Consider the following 14,677-nt stretch of genomic DNA (forward strand, 5'->3'; position numbering starts at 1 on the left):
TGATAACTTATGGCGGGCCTCCCCAGTGGCCTGCTAGGCGTCTTTAAAGGAAAACGAGAAAGGTCATTATGTGCAAACACATATTGTAAAATAAAAGCAACGGTCAGAGTAATCTGCATAGAATGTTACCATCGGAAACATACTTGTGTTGGGTCATCTGTACATTTTACCAAGAACAATCCCCAAAGATGATCAGTGGACTCGGGAGGACAGGAGGCGTCAGGGGCTGGAGACACAGTGGGCGGCAGGAGGGAGAAAGTGCGTGCAGCCCATTTCGGACTTCGGATGCATCTACTAATGAATGAATGAATGAAAAGGTCAAGAAAACTCTACGAACGAGCAGGTGGATGACAGAATTGTTTCTCCCAGTGGTCTCCTCTGGAATGGTGAGTACAGCTTGCTTCTGGAACTCAGCAGTGTGGAGGGCTCTGAGGCCCCCTCTACACCCCCCCACCCCGGGATCGAGTCGCCATTTGGAGTCAGTTGAAGAGGCTGAAGCCACAAGAAGAGGGCTCCGGAGTGGCGTCCTAGCCCGACCCTGGGGGCGCAGGGGACAGGGACCTGGAATACACAGCCTGGGTTCGAAGCCCGGAGAGATCTTGATTTGCTCTAGGGTGTTCTGGGAGACGTGAGGGGAGTCCTCTCTCCACAGTGCACCCTGGGACCATTTTGTCCCAATTCACAGAGTTCAAGCAGCTTAAACGTCCTCCTTTGGGCCTAGATGTACAATTTCAAGAATGTGTGTGTGTGTGTGTGTGTGTGTGTGTGTGTGTGTGTGTGTGTGGTGTTGTTGTTGCAGGGAAAGGAACATTTTCTGAGTGTCGTTCTCCGTATAGCATAGTTTCCAGGAGTTGTTTTCACTGGGAAATCCTCTCATGGCAAAGAGCTCGGTGTGGACTTCGTCTGCTACAATCTCCAGTCCCTGGCCCCAGCTTCGCCACTTAACCAGTTCACAGCTCTGCAACAGACCCAGGGCCAACCCAAGGCTGGCCGCTGCGGGGCAGTTTCATTAGTTTAACTCTTGGGCCTCTGACAGGACCCCCTGGGACGAACACTGTGGGGTCCAGCCACAAATTTGAGTGTCTTTTGAAACGTCTGTGGTTCTTTCTCAGCTAGATCTTGGATTTCCCCTCGAGACCTACTCTGCCAAGGAATTCAGGAGTCCCTACTGAAAACCCAGGCAGGAGGCTGTTTGTTTAAAAGGATGCCTTCCACACGCTGTGTGCTCACCCCTTCCGTCCTGTCTCCTCCCGGGGGGTTAACTCCCTGGAGGTTCTTTTCCGTTTCTCAGTTCTTCAAACAGTTTTCCAGACTCTTGGTCCCACTGAACCTGCCATGTTCTTGTGCACCTCGGTGCCGCCCACCCCCAGGAGGTGTCCGTTCTCTCGCCTCCAGGACTGACTCCTGACCCAGAGCCCTGAGAAGCAGAGTGAGTGTAGATGCTGCCGAATGAGAAACAGTTGGAAGGGAATGTACTGGAAAATTATTATAATTTTCGGGGCGCCTGGGTGGCTTAGTCGGTTAGGCGTCCGACTTTCGCTTAGGTCATGATCTCGCGGTTCGTGGGTTCGAGCCCCGCGTCGGGCTCTGTGCTGACTGCCAGCTCAGAGCCTGGAGCCTGTTTCAGAATCTGTGACTCCCTCTCTCTCTGACCCTCCCCTGCTCACGCTGTCTCTCTCTCTCTCTCTCTCTCTCTCCTAGAAATAAATTAAAAAAAAGAAAATTATTATAATTCTCTTTAGAGCATCTTTGATTTTAAAATTTGCCGCAGAGTCTTGCTCAGTTTCAGGGGGAAAGGGGAGGAGGAAAGAACTCTTAGAAACGGCTCCTTTGATGCCTCTGAAGGTCCGCAGCTCACAGCCGAGGCCGCCCGCGCGTGGTAGGTCCCAACGTGTGCGGGCAAGTCAGAGGACTTCCTCTCAAGGTGTTTTAGTAACTCATTTCAGCATTTTTTTAGTGTCCCGGTTCAGTATCACTTCTTTGAACCATGTAGGAGGAAAGATGTTTTTCACAAGAGAAAGGAAGGGAAACTGAGGTGGCCAGGAGTGGACGGCGACCCTAGTCTGACCTGTGACCCCTCGCGTCACTGGCCACCGTGCACAGAAGGCTCACGTCAAGTTGCTTTGCACCAAACCTACTCGAAAAGGTGAGTTGGGGACGGCTGTAGACTGCGTGTGCTCCTCCGGAACTGGCGCCTTGACACCCAGTCCCCAATGGGGTGATGGCCTTGGGAAGTGACGGGGTCACCAGGGTGGAGTCCTCAAGAATGGGGTCAGGTGCTTATAAAAAAGTCCCTGGGGAGTTTGCTCACCCATTCCTTCTCGTGTAGACTCAGAGAAGCCTGCCCTCTATGAGCCAGAAAGCCAGGAAGAAAAGTCTTACCGGATTCAGAATCTGCTCGCGCCTTGAGCTGGGACCTCCCAGCCTCCAGGACTTCGAGAGCTAAATGCTCGTTGTTTAAGCCACCCCGTCTCCGGTACGTGTGTTATAGCAGCCTGAGCAGACTACGACTGGGTTGGCGACACAAATGAGGCCTGTGAGACCGAGCCACTTCCAGAAAGGCCGCCCCGTTCGCCTGGTGATCAGTTTGCACAATAGACATTTGCCTGAAATGTTCAAGTTTGAAACAGGAATCAGCTTTCAACTTTAGAGCACAGTAATGTGGGTGGAGGTCTCCGTGCCCACCTTGTGACATGGGACTGGAGTGCTGATACGGCCCTGGGGGGAGAGAAGAAGCGCTGGCTGCGCTGGCGGAAAGTCCACTGCTTCCGCGGGGCGCGGTGATCAGGGCCGGAGAACCCAGCACTGAGCCTGGCAATAGCTGCACACCAGGGCCCTGTGTTAATTTTCTCCATGGGTGAAATGACATCCGGAACGGCAGATGCAATTGCAATAATCCCTCAGCTACAGCTACATCTATTTACAGTAGCTCATGGTCATTCTCCATGGGCGACCTCTCTGCTGCGATTACATAGGCAGGTGAAGTAGAGATTCCCTCCGAATCTCTTGCTAGTCCCCAATGTTGGCACTGATCTCTGTGATCCCTCCCAGAACACTGGTATTGCTTTTGGTTTACTATTGTCATCGTTAGAAGACTTTCTAGTGGCTTCCACTTGGCCTTTTCTGCCATCACAGCGCTCACTCCATGAGCCATAGAAATAATATTAAAGTTACCATCTAGTCTGGAATTAGGGAAATGGGCTCAGGGCAGGTTTAGGGACCCACCATGTTCACAGTGAAATAGATGAGAAGCAAAACTTCATTGAGTCCCTACCTTGCTCGGTGGATAGCCGTGACGTTTTGTGTCTCCAGGGGTAAATGCCAGCTCCGAGCCATCTTATAGCAATCCCCAAAATCCCATTTCCTTTTCCCTAGCACACGGTCACTTTGGTAAATGGACACCGGTCCTTTTAGGAAAGGCTTGGAGGAGGAAAAGCAGTATAAATTTTTGTCAATGTGTCAGTGGTCTTTTCTCAAGGGAAACTGGACATCTCTGCGTTCAAAACTGGCTCTCGTCTGGGAGCTCGTACAAAGCAAGTCCAAGGTCCGTGTGCCTCTGGGACCGCTTTCCGGAGGGGCCCCTAGGCTTGCAGATGGCTGCCTCGTCTCTGGTCCTCCCGGGGCTCCCTCTGTGCGCACGTGGAGAGAGATTTCCGGTGTGTCTTTGCCTTCATACCAGGACACCAGTGCAATCGGATGAGGCCCCCACCCTTTGACCTCATTTAACTTTATTTACCCCCTTAGAGTTCTTATTTCCAAATACAGTCACCTTAGGGGTCGGGGCTAGAACATACGGGTTTTGAGGAGACATAACTGAGTTCATGACACTCATTCAGTCTTTGGCAACTTATGGCCAACATTTGGCCCCTGTCATCCTGGGCTCCAGTCATCTCCACGACATTTGGGGACTCCAGTTCAGGATCAGCAAGTCCCCCTGTCATTTCTGGCCTATGAGGAAAAGTCACCACGGAACTACTCAAGGGTGCTGAGGCTCTGCTCACGAGCTCATTTCTCACAGCCTTGGTGAAAGTTAGTTCCCCCGGCGAAGCCCACGATCAATTCCTTCTGGAATTTCAATTTTCTTGAGCCTCTGGGTTGCTCTCCACACACTAGGGGAATACTGATGATTCAGTTTCATTTTGTCGGTTCACCCTAACTTTGGGTCCCTATATTAATCATGTATTGATTATACCTTTTTAATTAATGTAGAGCTGTTCCCAGGCCCTTGAGTTAAAACACTGAGTTGGATACATGTGTCAAGTACGAGCTCGGTCCCTTGCAACTTGATACTCCTGTCGCCTTGAGCCTATCCACGTAAGATCCGTTCCCATCCAAACTTGCCAGCTTCCTGTCGATACAAACTGGGAAACTCATGCAGTTATTTTGATGTGTATCACACCTCCCCATGGGTCACGCTTTGTACTTGACCCTCTGGAGTCTCAAAAAAGGAGAGAGGTGGTAGTGATAGATCTTAGAGAGTATCAGCAAGGCACGTAGCTCCGAGAGGCCAGAGGCGGTTACAGGCACCTCAGGCAACAGGACACTGACCTTCGAGTGCCTCGTCTACCGTCTACCGGTTAGCACCTGAGGGGGGGGGGGTAATCTGGAAATGGGGAACAACTTCCCCAAATACAGTTGAGGGATCTGATGCTTCTCCCTTCAAAGCTTACTTCATTCCAGAAAATTTTTTTTCTTCAATATTTCTAACTTGTAGCAAAATCTTTGACTGAAACACAGATCCACATATCACTAAATTATGATGCAGTTTACTCCTTCCCTTTTTCACTACCCTGTCCTCACCCATTCCCCAAGATAAGAATTTACCTTTTACCTGAGTCAGTCCATTTGTATTTGATTGAGTCTGTTCAGTCTTTAACAATGAATTTAGAAAGATTTGTTCTCAGGCTGAGAACACGGCCTCGCCAAGAGGAACTGTGGCGTTACATTTTGTTGCCAAATATTGCCAGTTTGGTTGGCATACTGTCGTGTATTTGCTCTGCATTCTGCGCCCAAAAAATTTCATCTCCTCCTTTATGGGTCCCAGAGCCTGGGGGTGAGAGGGAGTCGCCGGGACTAAGTGTACTCACCTTACCTGCAACGGGAGCGGCCAGGGCAGAGAGTGTGCCAGGCTTCTGACCGCCTCCTGCGCTCAGGCTGCTCAACCCTGGTTCCCAAAGAGTCATTTTCTGGCACCAAGAGAGGAGTCCCCACGGCAGGGACAGAGAAAGAGGTGTAGACAGTATGGGGAGGTCTTGAAATCAGATTCTCCAGGTATAACCATTTCCTAGCAGGTGCAAGTCAGAGCATATGCTGTACACCTTAAATTCACACAGCGAGGTATGTCCCCTGTATGTCAAGACTAGCAACAGTTTTTTTTTTTTAATGAAAACATATTATTAATTCAACACTCGCCCCCACCCCCCAATTCTCCAGGGTGATGCAAGAACCGGGGCCGTGGGTGAGGCTCTCGCTTGGTTATGATGATTCTTTGTTCATAAAAAGAAGGAAAAGAGAGAAATGCACCGTAACAAGGCAGAGTCCCCGGACCCGCCGACGCAAAAGTCTTCGTCACGTGTAGCCAGAGACCCATACACGTGTGGACTCGCACGGCCGTTTCCGTAGTGTAGTGGTTATCACGTTCGCCTCACACGCGAAAGGTCCCCGGTTCGAAACCGGGCGGAAACATCTATTTTTCCCCGAAATGCACTTGAGTTGATTTCAGGGATTCCGACTTCTTTACATTCACAGACCACAAGCAAAGTCAAAGGGTCGCCCTTCCTCTCTGTTGGAAATCGGTTTCCCCGGAGACCTGCGCTGCCGCCGCCCGCCCCCCTCTGCGGCCCCGGAAAGCGGGCGGGGCGGGGCCGAGTCTGGGTGTCCCCGAAGGACGCGGCTTCGCCCTGAAACCCGGGGGTTACGGCTACGAGGCGCCAGGCAGGGACGCCAGCCGCCAGCGCCGCTCTGTTCGCGGGCGGGCAGGTGTCGCCAGCGTCCGCGCGACCCCCGAGCCGCTGCGGCAGGTGCTGCGCCAAGGTCGCGCGCGCCCCCGCCGCGCGCGCCCGCGATGCACCTGCTGGGGCCGCTCGCGCCTCCGTCCGCTCGGCCCTCGGCGCGGGTGCCCGAACGGGGCTCTGGAAACAGACCCGGGGTTTGGGGGTGGGGTGGGGGGGGTCTTTCCCCGGGGCGCCCCGGACTCCGCCCTCAGAGTATTCGTCCCTTCCCTTCTCAGCACTGCGGGGCTGAGGTTGCTGCGCGGCCAGCATTAGAACCGTGACCGGGACAAAACGGACCAACATAAACCTGACACAGAAAATTAGTACTTATATGTATGATTACGTTACCATAAAGATATGAAAAAGAAATATGTTTATCTGAAATTATATTATCCCATTTGCCGTTCTGCTACATGAATACTGTTATTTAATCAAAACAATAGGGCTACTTAGAAGTGGCAATTAGTATTTAACAGCAGGACTAAACAAACAATACATGTGAGAAAATACAACAATAATTTTATAATGTTTCTGTCCTCTGATAGAGAAACGTAAACTTCCTATTGGATATTTAAGTTGCATAGACAATGTTATTGTGTATGCATAAGATGCATAGGTGTAATATTTTTAAAAAGGATAGTTACAATAGGACAAATTATACAGGTGATCTATATTTAATAATAAGTAACAACATGGGCGGGTTTTTTTTTTTTTTTCTGTTCCACATTCTGTAGGTTATTTTTACTTTGTTTCCTTTCCCAATGATGCTTCCCTGAACTGCCTGCAGCCTTTGGAACATTCTTCTTTTCTTTAATGTAGTGGTAAAACCAGGACCAGCTAAAGAAAAACCAGTTATTAATATGCAGTTCTGTTCTTCTCAAGCCCACATTACACCATTCTTCATGTCAGTTTAGGGGGATGACATCCAACTAAGTATCTTCTCAATAAAACCGAGCCTAGAATCCTCGGGATTTTACTTAATGCCAATCCCAGGTTCCTGGACAGGTGGGGGTTCCTCTTCAGCTCTCCACAAGTGTCCACCCACTTTACAGCTTGTTTGGGTTGACCTGCTGTTTCTCACCAGGTTTTTCACATCTATCATATCATGTCACATCATATCATCTCCATGTCAAAAATTTCCATAGTCAAAAAATCACATTGTGTCTGCAAATTCTGAGAAACTGAAAAGTGAGCAAACCCCTGAAGGATGAAGGCTTCACTATCACAGATGGATAAACCGCACCCCTGTTAACGTGAGACGTGTGTATGGGATGCAACAACATTTACCAGGTTTTCACTTTCTTTTTCATCGTCTTTTCATTTTCTCTGGTAAGAAATTTGTTAGCTGAATTTGCCAAAATTTACATTTGTGTCCTCAGCTGAATATGCAGATCGATGAACGAAGCCTAACTTTTATCTGGGCAACAGATCATGAGGTTACAAGTGATATGGGCCATTCTGAATGGTCAGTCCAACAGCACGGGGAAGAGGAACTGTTTTCATACACAAAAAAATTACTGAGCGCGGGAGGGAAAAATCATATTTCATTCAAGGAGAAACACGTTAGCAAAGATCTATATCTCTGAGTGTCTTGGCTTTGTTTACTGATCGTTTGGGAGGATAAAAATATTGACTGGTTGTGATCATTAATTTTTATGTTTCAAGTTGAATGGGCCATTCATTCAAGTCAACTTGAATGCCCACAAATTGGTCAAGCATTATTCTGGTCGTTTCAGTGAGGATGCTTTTGGATGGGGTTTACATTTAAACGGTGGGCTTTGAATAAGGCAGATTGTCCTCCATAATGCAAGTGAGTTTCATACAATAAAGTGAAGTCTTAAATAGAAACAAGGGCTGATCTTCAGTGGATGAGAGGGAATTTTGACGCCACGCTGCCTTCGGATTTCATCTGCAACATCAGAACTTCCGGATTTGCCAGCAGAGATGCCTTGGGGCTCAAAGTGCAGCCCATCCTGGGTCTCTCGGCCAGCCGGCCGTCAGCTCCCCCATCAGGTTTTGGACTTGCTGAGCTGCCACAAGCACGTGAGCTGGTTCCTTACGGTGAATCTCTTTCTACATATGTAAACATCCCCCCTGGTACTGTTTCTCTGGAGAAACCTGACCAGCCTACCAGTTTGTATTTTAAAGTATTTAACTCTTCAGGAGTCCATAATGGCACCTGCTGCAGCCCCACAGCAGCTCCGATCCAAGTGGTCATTGGCGAGGTGGTCGTGGTCCCCGTGTCCATGCAAATAAGGGGCGTCCTCAGCAGCACAGGGCAGTTAACAGTCCAAGGTGCCAGTCGAGGAGCAGCAACAAGGAGCAAGGAGTCTCTGGTGGTGGGGGTGGGGTGGGGGGAGTCTCTGGTGGTGGTGGGGGTGGGGAATCTCTGACGGTGGGGGGGATGGGGGAGTCTCTGGTGGTGGGGGTGATGGGGAGTCTCTGGTGGTGGGGGGGTGGGGAGTCTCTGGTGGTGGGGGGGTGGGGGGAGTCTCTGGTGGTGGGGAGGATGGGGGGAGTCTCTGGTGGTGGGGAGGATGGGGGGAGTCTCTGGTGGTGGGGGGAGCACAGCAACCTCTGTCCCCTCATTGGGCATTTGGAAGTGGTTACCCTGCCCTGGGGTCTTCGTGGAAGGCAGCTTGGGAAGGGGTCTGTGGAATATTCATATTCTCAAAGGTACAGAAGACCTAGAAAATCTAAGGTGCACAGACAGAGAGGAGAAGACTAAGGGATTATTGCAGTTAACAATAATAATGTTAATCTCTGCTGCACAAGCCTCATGTTTGCTTTCACAGGATATAGGCAAACAAAGTAAGTCAGTGTAGGATAATAGAAGCATAGTACGTGTATAGTAAGAATAAATAGCAATGTGCTATGTTATGAATTGTATATAAAGTATGTATTTTATTGTAGTCTATTAATATAAATAATAATATAAAAGTTTATCAGAGTTTCTGGGAAGATGCACTTATCTGTGTCCTGTAGTTGCTGAGTGTAACTAACCCTTCGGGACATTATGTGTAAAATGAACACAAGAATCTGAAAGGTGGAGAAAGGAAGGACACTAGCTAGGCACCCTGAGGCCAGAGGAATGACATGATGGCAGATTCCCTATTTCTGCCTCATGCGTCCTAGACTTGGAGCTAAATAAGCTGGAAGCCTGAAATGCCAGTGGGCACATACAGAAAATTCTAAGAAAATCTGCTCTCTCTAGCCAAAATGCCACCAAAGGGACAGCCTCGCAAGACATAACACTTGTGGGCAATAACTGCTGACCTCTAGCCACACACCACATACAACTGTAGCCTTACCACTGTCTGGGGCAGCAAAGGCGAAGCAGGAAGCCAGGACATGTGCCCCCACCCAGCAGTGTCCCTCCCTCTTCCTGCCTGCTGGGGTGGCGTTAGAGGAGCCTTGTGAAGAACAGGACTTTCGTCATTGCCCAGTGGTAACTGGGTCCTGCCTCATCCATCTCTGGGCCAGTGGAAACCACGTGGCAGCCAAATTCTCTCCCCCTGCCAGCAGAAATAAGATCCCCGCCCCCCACAGCGTGGTGTCAGTGGAGGCTGAGTAGGGGGTCCTGGACTTCTGGAGTGCCCGCCTGGCAGTAATGAACACAGGTTCGCCCCAACTTCCCATGGGATAGTGAAAACCAACTAAAACAGAGAGTTTAAATAAGAGCCAGAGTCCCATAACACAAAGCACATAATGTCCAGATATCAGTTGAAAAATCACTTGTCAAACCAAAAACTGGAAAAATCTCAAACTGTACAAAAGACAATCAACAGAGTGAGCCCAATAACAGGATGTAAGGGATATGAGGATTATGGGACAGAGATTTTAAAGCAGCCACCCGAAAAATGCTTCAATGAACAATTATGAACACGCTTGAAAGAAATGAAAAATAGAAAGCTTCAGCCAAAAATTAGAAAGCATCAGGGAAAAAAATGAAAGGAATACAAAATGATAATTTTAGAATTGAAAACTTCAATAATCAAAATAAAGATCTCAGAGCTTGGGCTCAATGGCAGAATGCAAAGGACAGAGGAAAGAATGAGTGAACTGGAAGACAGAACAACAGGAATGGCCCTTACAGCAGCCCCAGTGAACCGATACACCATAATTGCAGGCGGGACTGTAATTCAGCCACTCTGGAAATACATTGGCAACTATTTAGAAACTAATAAAATCACCATGTGACCAACAATTGCTTTCCTTGGCGTTCATGCTAGAGAAATGAAGACTTATGTCCACACAATTAACTGTGTAGGGGAGAAAAAGTAATTTTCCCTCTACCATTCTAGATTCTTGGCTGAGACCTCCCTGCAATAAAGGACAAACTGTCAAGAGAAAAAGGAGTAGAAGTTTAATAATACGTATGTCTTCTGTATACGTGGTGGTGACATGGTTTTCCTGGATGTCTCCATTGTATACAAGAGGTATATATGTTATTAAACTTCTGTTTCTTTTACTTTTGTTAATCTGTCTTTTCTAAGGGGTGGTGGAAGGGCCTCAGCCAAGAACTGAAAAGGGTAGAGGGAAAATTATTTTTTCTCTCTTTCAGTCATGTGTGAATGTTTACACCGACTTTATTCAGAATAGCCAAAACCCAGAAAAAATCCAGATGTCCTTCAAGGAGTGAATGATTAAATATCGATACCATGGAATATGACTCAGCAATAAAAAGGAACCAACTACTGATACCTGTAAGAATCTGGATAAGTCTGCAGAGAATTTTGGAGTGAAAAAAAAAATTCCCAAAGGCTACATACTATATGGCTTCATTTATAGAATATTCTTGAAATGGTAAAACTACAGAAATGGGGAATAGATTAGTGGTTGCCTGTGGTTAAGGAGGGGCTGCAGGCAGGCAGGAAGTAAATATAGTTATAAAAGGGCAATTTGAGGAATCCTTGGGACGTTGGAAATGTTGTGGATCTTGACTGTTTGAATGTCAATATGCTGGTTGTAATACTGTTTTGCAAGATGTTACTGTTGGGGAAAACTATAAAGGGCACATGGGAACACTATTATTTCTTACAACTGTATATGAATCCACATTGATCTCAAAATTTAAAAACTTAATTAAAAAGCTTAAGATTTAACACTTTCAGATCTCAAAACATGTTTTATATTGTTTCATTTGCTCTTAGTCTTTTATTAAGTGTTTTCTCTTCTCATCTGCTTGGTGTTGCCAAGTGATCTCTTTCCTTCAAGACGTCATCTGGTTACTTCCTGGGTGAAACTTTCCCAATAACCAGAATCTAATGTGCAGCAGCTTTCACAACCAGGCCACGTCCGGTCCCACCGTTACTCTTGATAACCCCTTATGAATTCCTTCCCTCATTCCTCTGCCCGAGACTGGGCTGCCCTGTCTTCACTCACAACCAACCTGTGAGTCCTCCTTCCCTCCTTCGCTCAAAGTCACTACGCTTTGTAGTGTTAGGTCATGTCACTGACAACATTTGTCACGTCTGGGTACCAGGATCCAGCAACAAATAAACAAAACATGAGTACTCATTTGCTGTCCCGAAATGATCATTTCAGATACAGAGTTCTTTGACTTATTGCTCAAAATGCCTTCACATGACTTTTGTGTGAGCTTTGGAGGAATGATGGGAAGCAGCATGACACGTTCAACTTTTATTAAAAACAACTTAAGCTTTCCCTGCCCCACCCCATGGCTTCAGAGAGATTAGTTCACACGAGAGAATCCTAATGGGAGTAGTCAGTTTATATACATTATACCAGATTTGTTTCCTTTTCTTATTGTTCTCACGTTCCTTAGAGATCAATGCTCACATTTGTGGGAATTTAAGTTAAGCCAATTGAAACCAAGTGAAGACACACTAGAAATATTGCATAAAACTAATTTGAATACGTGTTCTATTTCCTCACTTGAGATTGAAAGAAGAAATTGGCCATTCATAGTCCCGTTTTCAAAAATTGGTTGAGCAGCAACTTTTTGTAGGTATTGCGGGTGCTCTGATGGTGATAAGAGGAAACAGAAGTCAAGGAGATGACGGAGAAGCAGAATGGTGCTGCACGGGGACCAGCGAACTTCTGTCACTTGACCCAAATGACAAATATGCAGTGAGACCAAATGCCAAATCTTACATCCCACTCAGCTTGTTTTTGTTTTCTTTTTAAAGTTATTTATTTATTTTTGAAAGGAGAGACAGAGAGAGGGAGGGAGAGAGAGAATCCCAAGCTGACTGCGCATAGCCTGATGGGGGGCTCGAACTCACAAACTGCGAGATCATGACTTGAGCCAAAATCAAGAGTCGGGTGCTTAACCGACTGGGCCGCTCAGGGGCCCCTCAACTTGTTTTGATGCCTGCATTCAGACTCCACTGCTCTCCACAATTTATTAGTGGTTACAGAAGGAAAATTCTGCACTCCACGGTTTCCAAGACTGAATTTAAGATACTCTCCTGAGGCCACACTTGGAGTGATTTTTTTGTACAAACTTTTACATAGACCAGCCCTTCATGTTAGCATTTCTCTACAGAAGACCTCACTGTCATCTCCTGACCTCAGAGTCCTTACTTCCTGGTTGACTTAAAGGTTCACATTTTTCTCCATTGCTTGACTTCTAAACTTGAGCATTCCACAGTGTGCGCTGGCAAGCTAATCTTCAACGTTGCTGGTGATCTACCCTCCAAAATTACAGAAAGAAAGGGAGAAGGCCTCTAACACAGGACATTCTGTTTATTCTGATGTGCTATGAACCCGGAATATGAAAGTTTTCCATGACGCATAGTTTAAGTGCTTTCATCGGGCAGTGCCACTAGCCTGTCCTGATCGTTTGCACAGAAAAGACATCAGCATCAGACCTGAAGAACAAGAGAAGATCCGTCTTAAGGTAAAACAAAGATACTGCCTATGTGGAAAAGACCGTGCCTGCACTTAGACAACTAATCATATACCATGGGTGCTGTTAGACTTTACGCTCTGGGAGGTGGGGGGAGGGACCATGTGTGTCTTTGGGCCATTATGCGCTGCATAATGCACCTGTAAGTGGTCAGCCACTTCCCTTCTGGACATTTCCATGGCAGCATTTATTATTATTATTATTATTATTGTTATTTCTAATTTTCCCAACTTCAATATAAGAACAATCATGACTGTCTCTTAATATCAATTGAATAAACGAGGTGTGATGGAAAGTTTACTTGAAACAACACGCAATCACGTGACACAATGTAGGCCCTCACATGGTTAGTTTCTTTAGTGAGAGTGGCTAGGCTGTTGCCATATATATTTTAAAGGGACTCGTTTCAGGGATGACAAAAGCAATTTTGGCACAGGAATCTGGAAAATTTGGTTACGCTGTGCAAAGTGCAGCTGTGTCTCCCTCTCAGCCTGCTGATTACAGCAAGCCCATAAACTTCAGAACGAGGTTTTCTGAACACACCAGGGAGTGGAGGTTACAAAAGCACCTAAGGAGACTGAACTCCAGAAAGACCTCTCATTGCCCTTATCCCTGGCAGACGGGCCGAGGAGCGAAGGAAGCGAAAACTGTGAAGACCCCACTGGGGAGAGACTGAAGAAACTCTAAGAGAGTTTTAAAGTCTGCTGGCGAGCCTGCCTGACCGAAGCAGAGAATCCCACGTAGCCAAAACCACAGCCACCGTCTCTGCTGTGGGAGAGCAAGCCAGAAAGGGGGCGAGGGAAAAGGCTAGAAAGTGGAGAGAAATACCCACTGAGGCGCCCCCCACCCCTCTCCCCCGGGGAAAGCCTCTAAAGCCAGCGAGCAGGGCAGGAAGCTAAGGGGACCGAGCCAAGGCACTTTGTTTTAAACTGCCAAGAGCCAGGGTGAGAGCCGAGAGAAAGCTCTCCAAGGCTCTCTGGAAGGAGAGAGGCCTCCCAGCCAAAAAAACAGCCTAGGGGAGGCTGGAGAGCAAAGACATGCCAGCAATCCAAACAGCTGACACCCTGGCCATTAGGGAGAGAGAGACAGAGACAGAGACAGAGAGAGACAGAGACAGAGAGAGAGAGCGAGATCTCAGGGTTTGGAAAGCCAGTGGTGCGGTACTAAAGCACGAAGAGAAGAGAAGGGACCACGAAGAGCAAAAACTCCTGGTTTTTCAGTTCAACGTCCACTGAATTTTTACAACAGGACAAAGCAAATGAAGACAACTTACCAGTCGGTGTGGAGGACGCGGACTCAAAGTTAAAGGAATGTGCTAAAGATAAGGAGCATGGCCTTACAGCTTTTATTTTTAAATTAAAAACGAAATTTATAAATTGCATGATGGAAGGTAAGTAAATAGTTGATCCGCCTTGTTGAAAGATTACAGCTCTCCTTTCTCAAATAGAAAAAAAGAAACCGTGCCTTTCGAGGACTCAGATACCTGTGTGCATAAAGTGGGTCAATGAACTTGAGAAGCAACAAAGTGAGAAGAGAGACGGGAGGGCGTAGGGGCCGACCGAGAAAGGACGCGCAGAGGGTGGGTCTGCGGCTGCGCGGCCCCTGACACCTGCCGGCAGGTGGGTCGCGACGCGCTGGGAGGCGCGGCTTCGCGGCACAGAGGGTTCCCGCCTCCCTTCTCGTCGTCGACCCGCCCGGGCCGAGCGCCCCCGCTCTCTCAGGCCCAGACAGCAGCCCAGGCTGCGAACGCGCCCTGGTCTCGACCTCTTTTGCCACGGATCGGGGGTGTCTGAGTTCCCTGGGGATGGAG

At 47.8% G+C, this 14,677-nt stretch overlaps 1 protein-coding gene and 1 non-coding gene across 2 annotated transcripts in view; one reads left to right on the forward strand and one right to left on the reverse strand.

Annotated features, from left to right (window-relative positions):
• PRSS16 (serine protease 16) overlaps window positions 1–6,263 on the reverse strand; it is a 37,503-nt gene extending 31,240 nt beyond the window's left edge. The window contains exons 1-2 of the mRNA XM_039224915.1: window positions 5,810–6,263; window positions 5,088–5,092 (exon numbers count right to left, since the gene is read on the reverse strand). Coding sequence (XP_039080846.1) covers window positions 5,088–5,092; window positions 5,810–6,263 — 459 coding nt within the window. The remainder of the gene's footprint in view (window positions 1–5,087; window positions 5,093–5,809) is intronic.
• On the forward strand, window positions 5,613–5,685 carry TRNAV-CAC. Its single transcript has one exon. It is a non-coding gene; the product is annotated as a tRNA-Val (tRNA).
• Window positions 6,264–14,677: the final 8,414 nt, after the last annotated feature.

The sequence above is a fragment of the Hyaena hyaena genome, unplaced genomic scaffold (assembly GCF_003009895.1).
Source record: "Hyaena hyaena isolate Hyena2069 unplaced genomic scaffold, ASM300989v1 scaffold_1826, whole genome shotgun sequence".
Classification (NCBI taxonomy): Eukaryota; Metazoa; Chordata; class Mammalia; order Carnivora; family Hyaenidae; genus Hyaena; species Hyaena hyaena.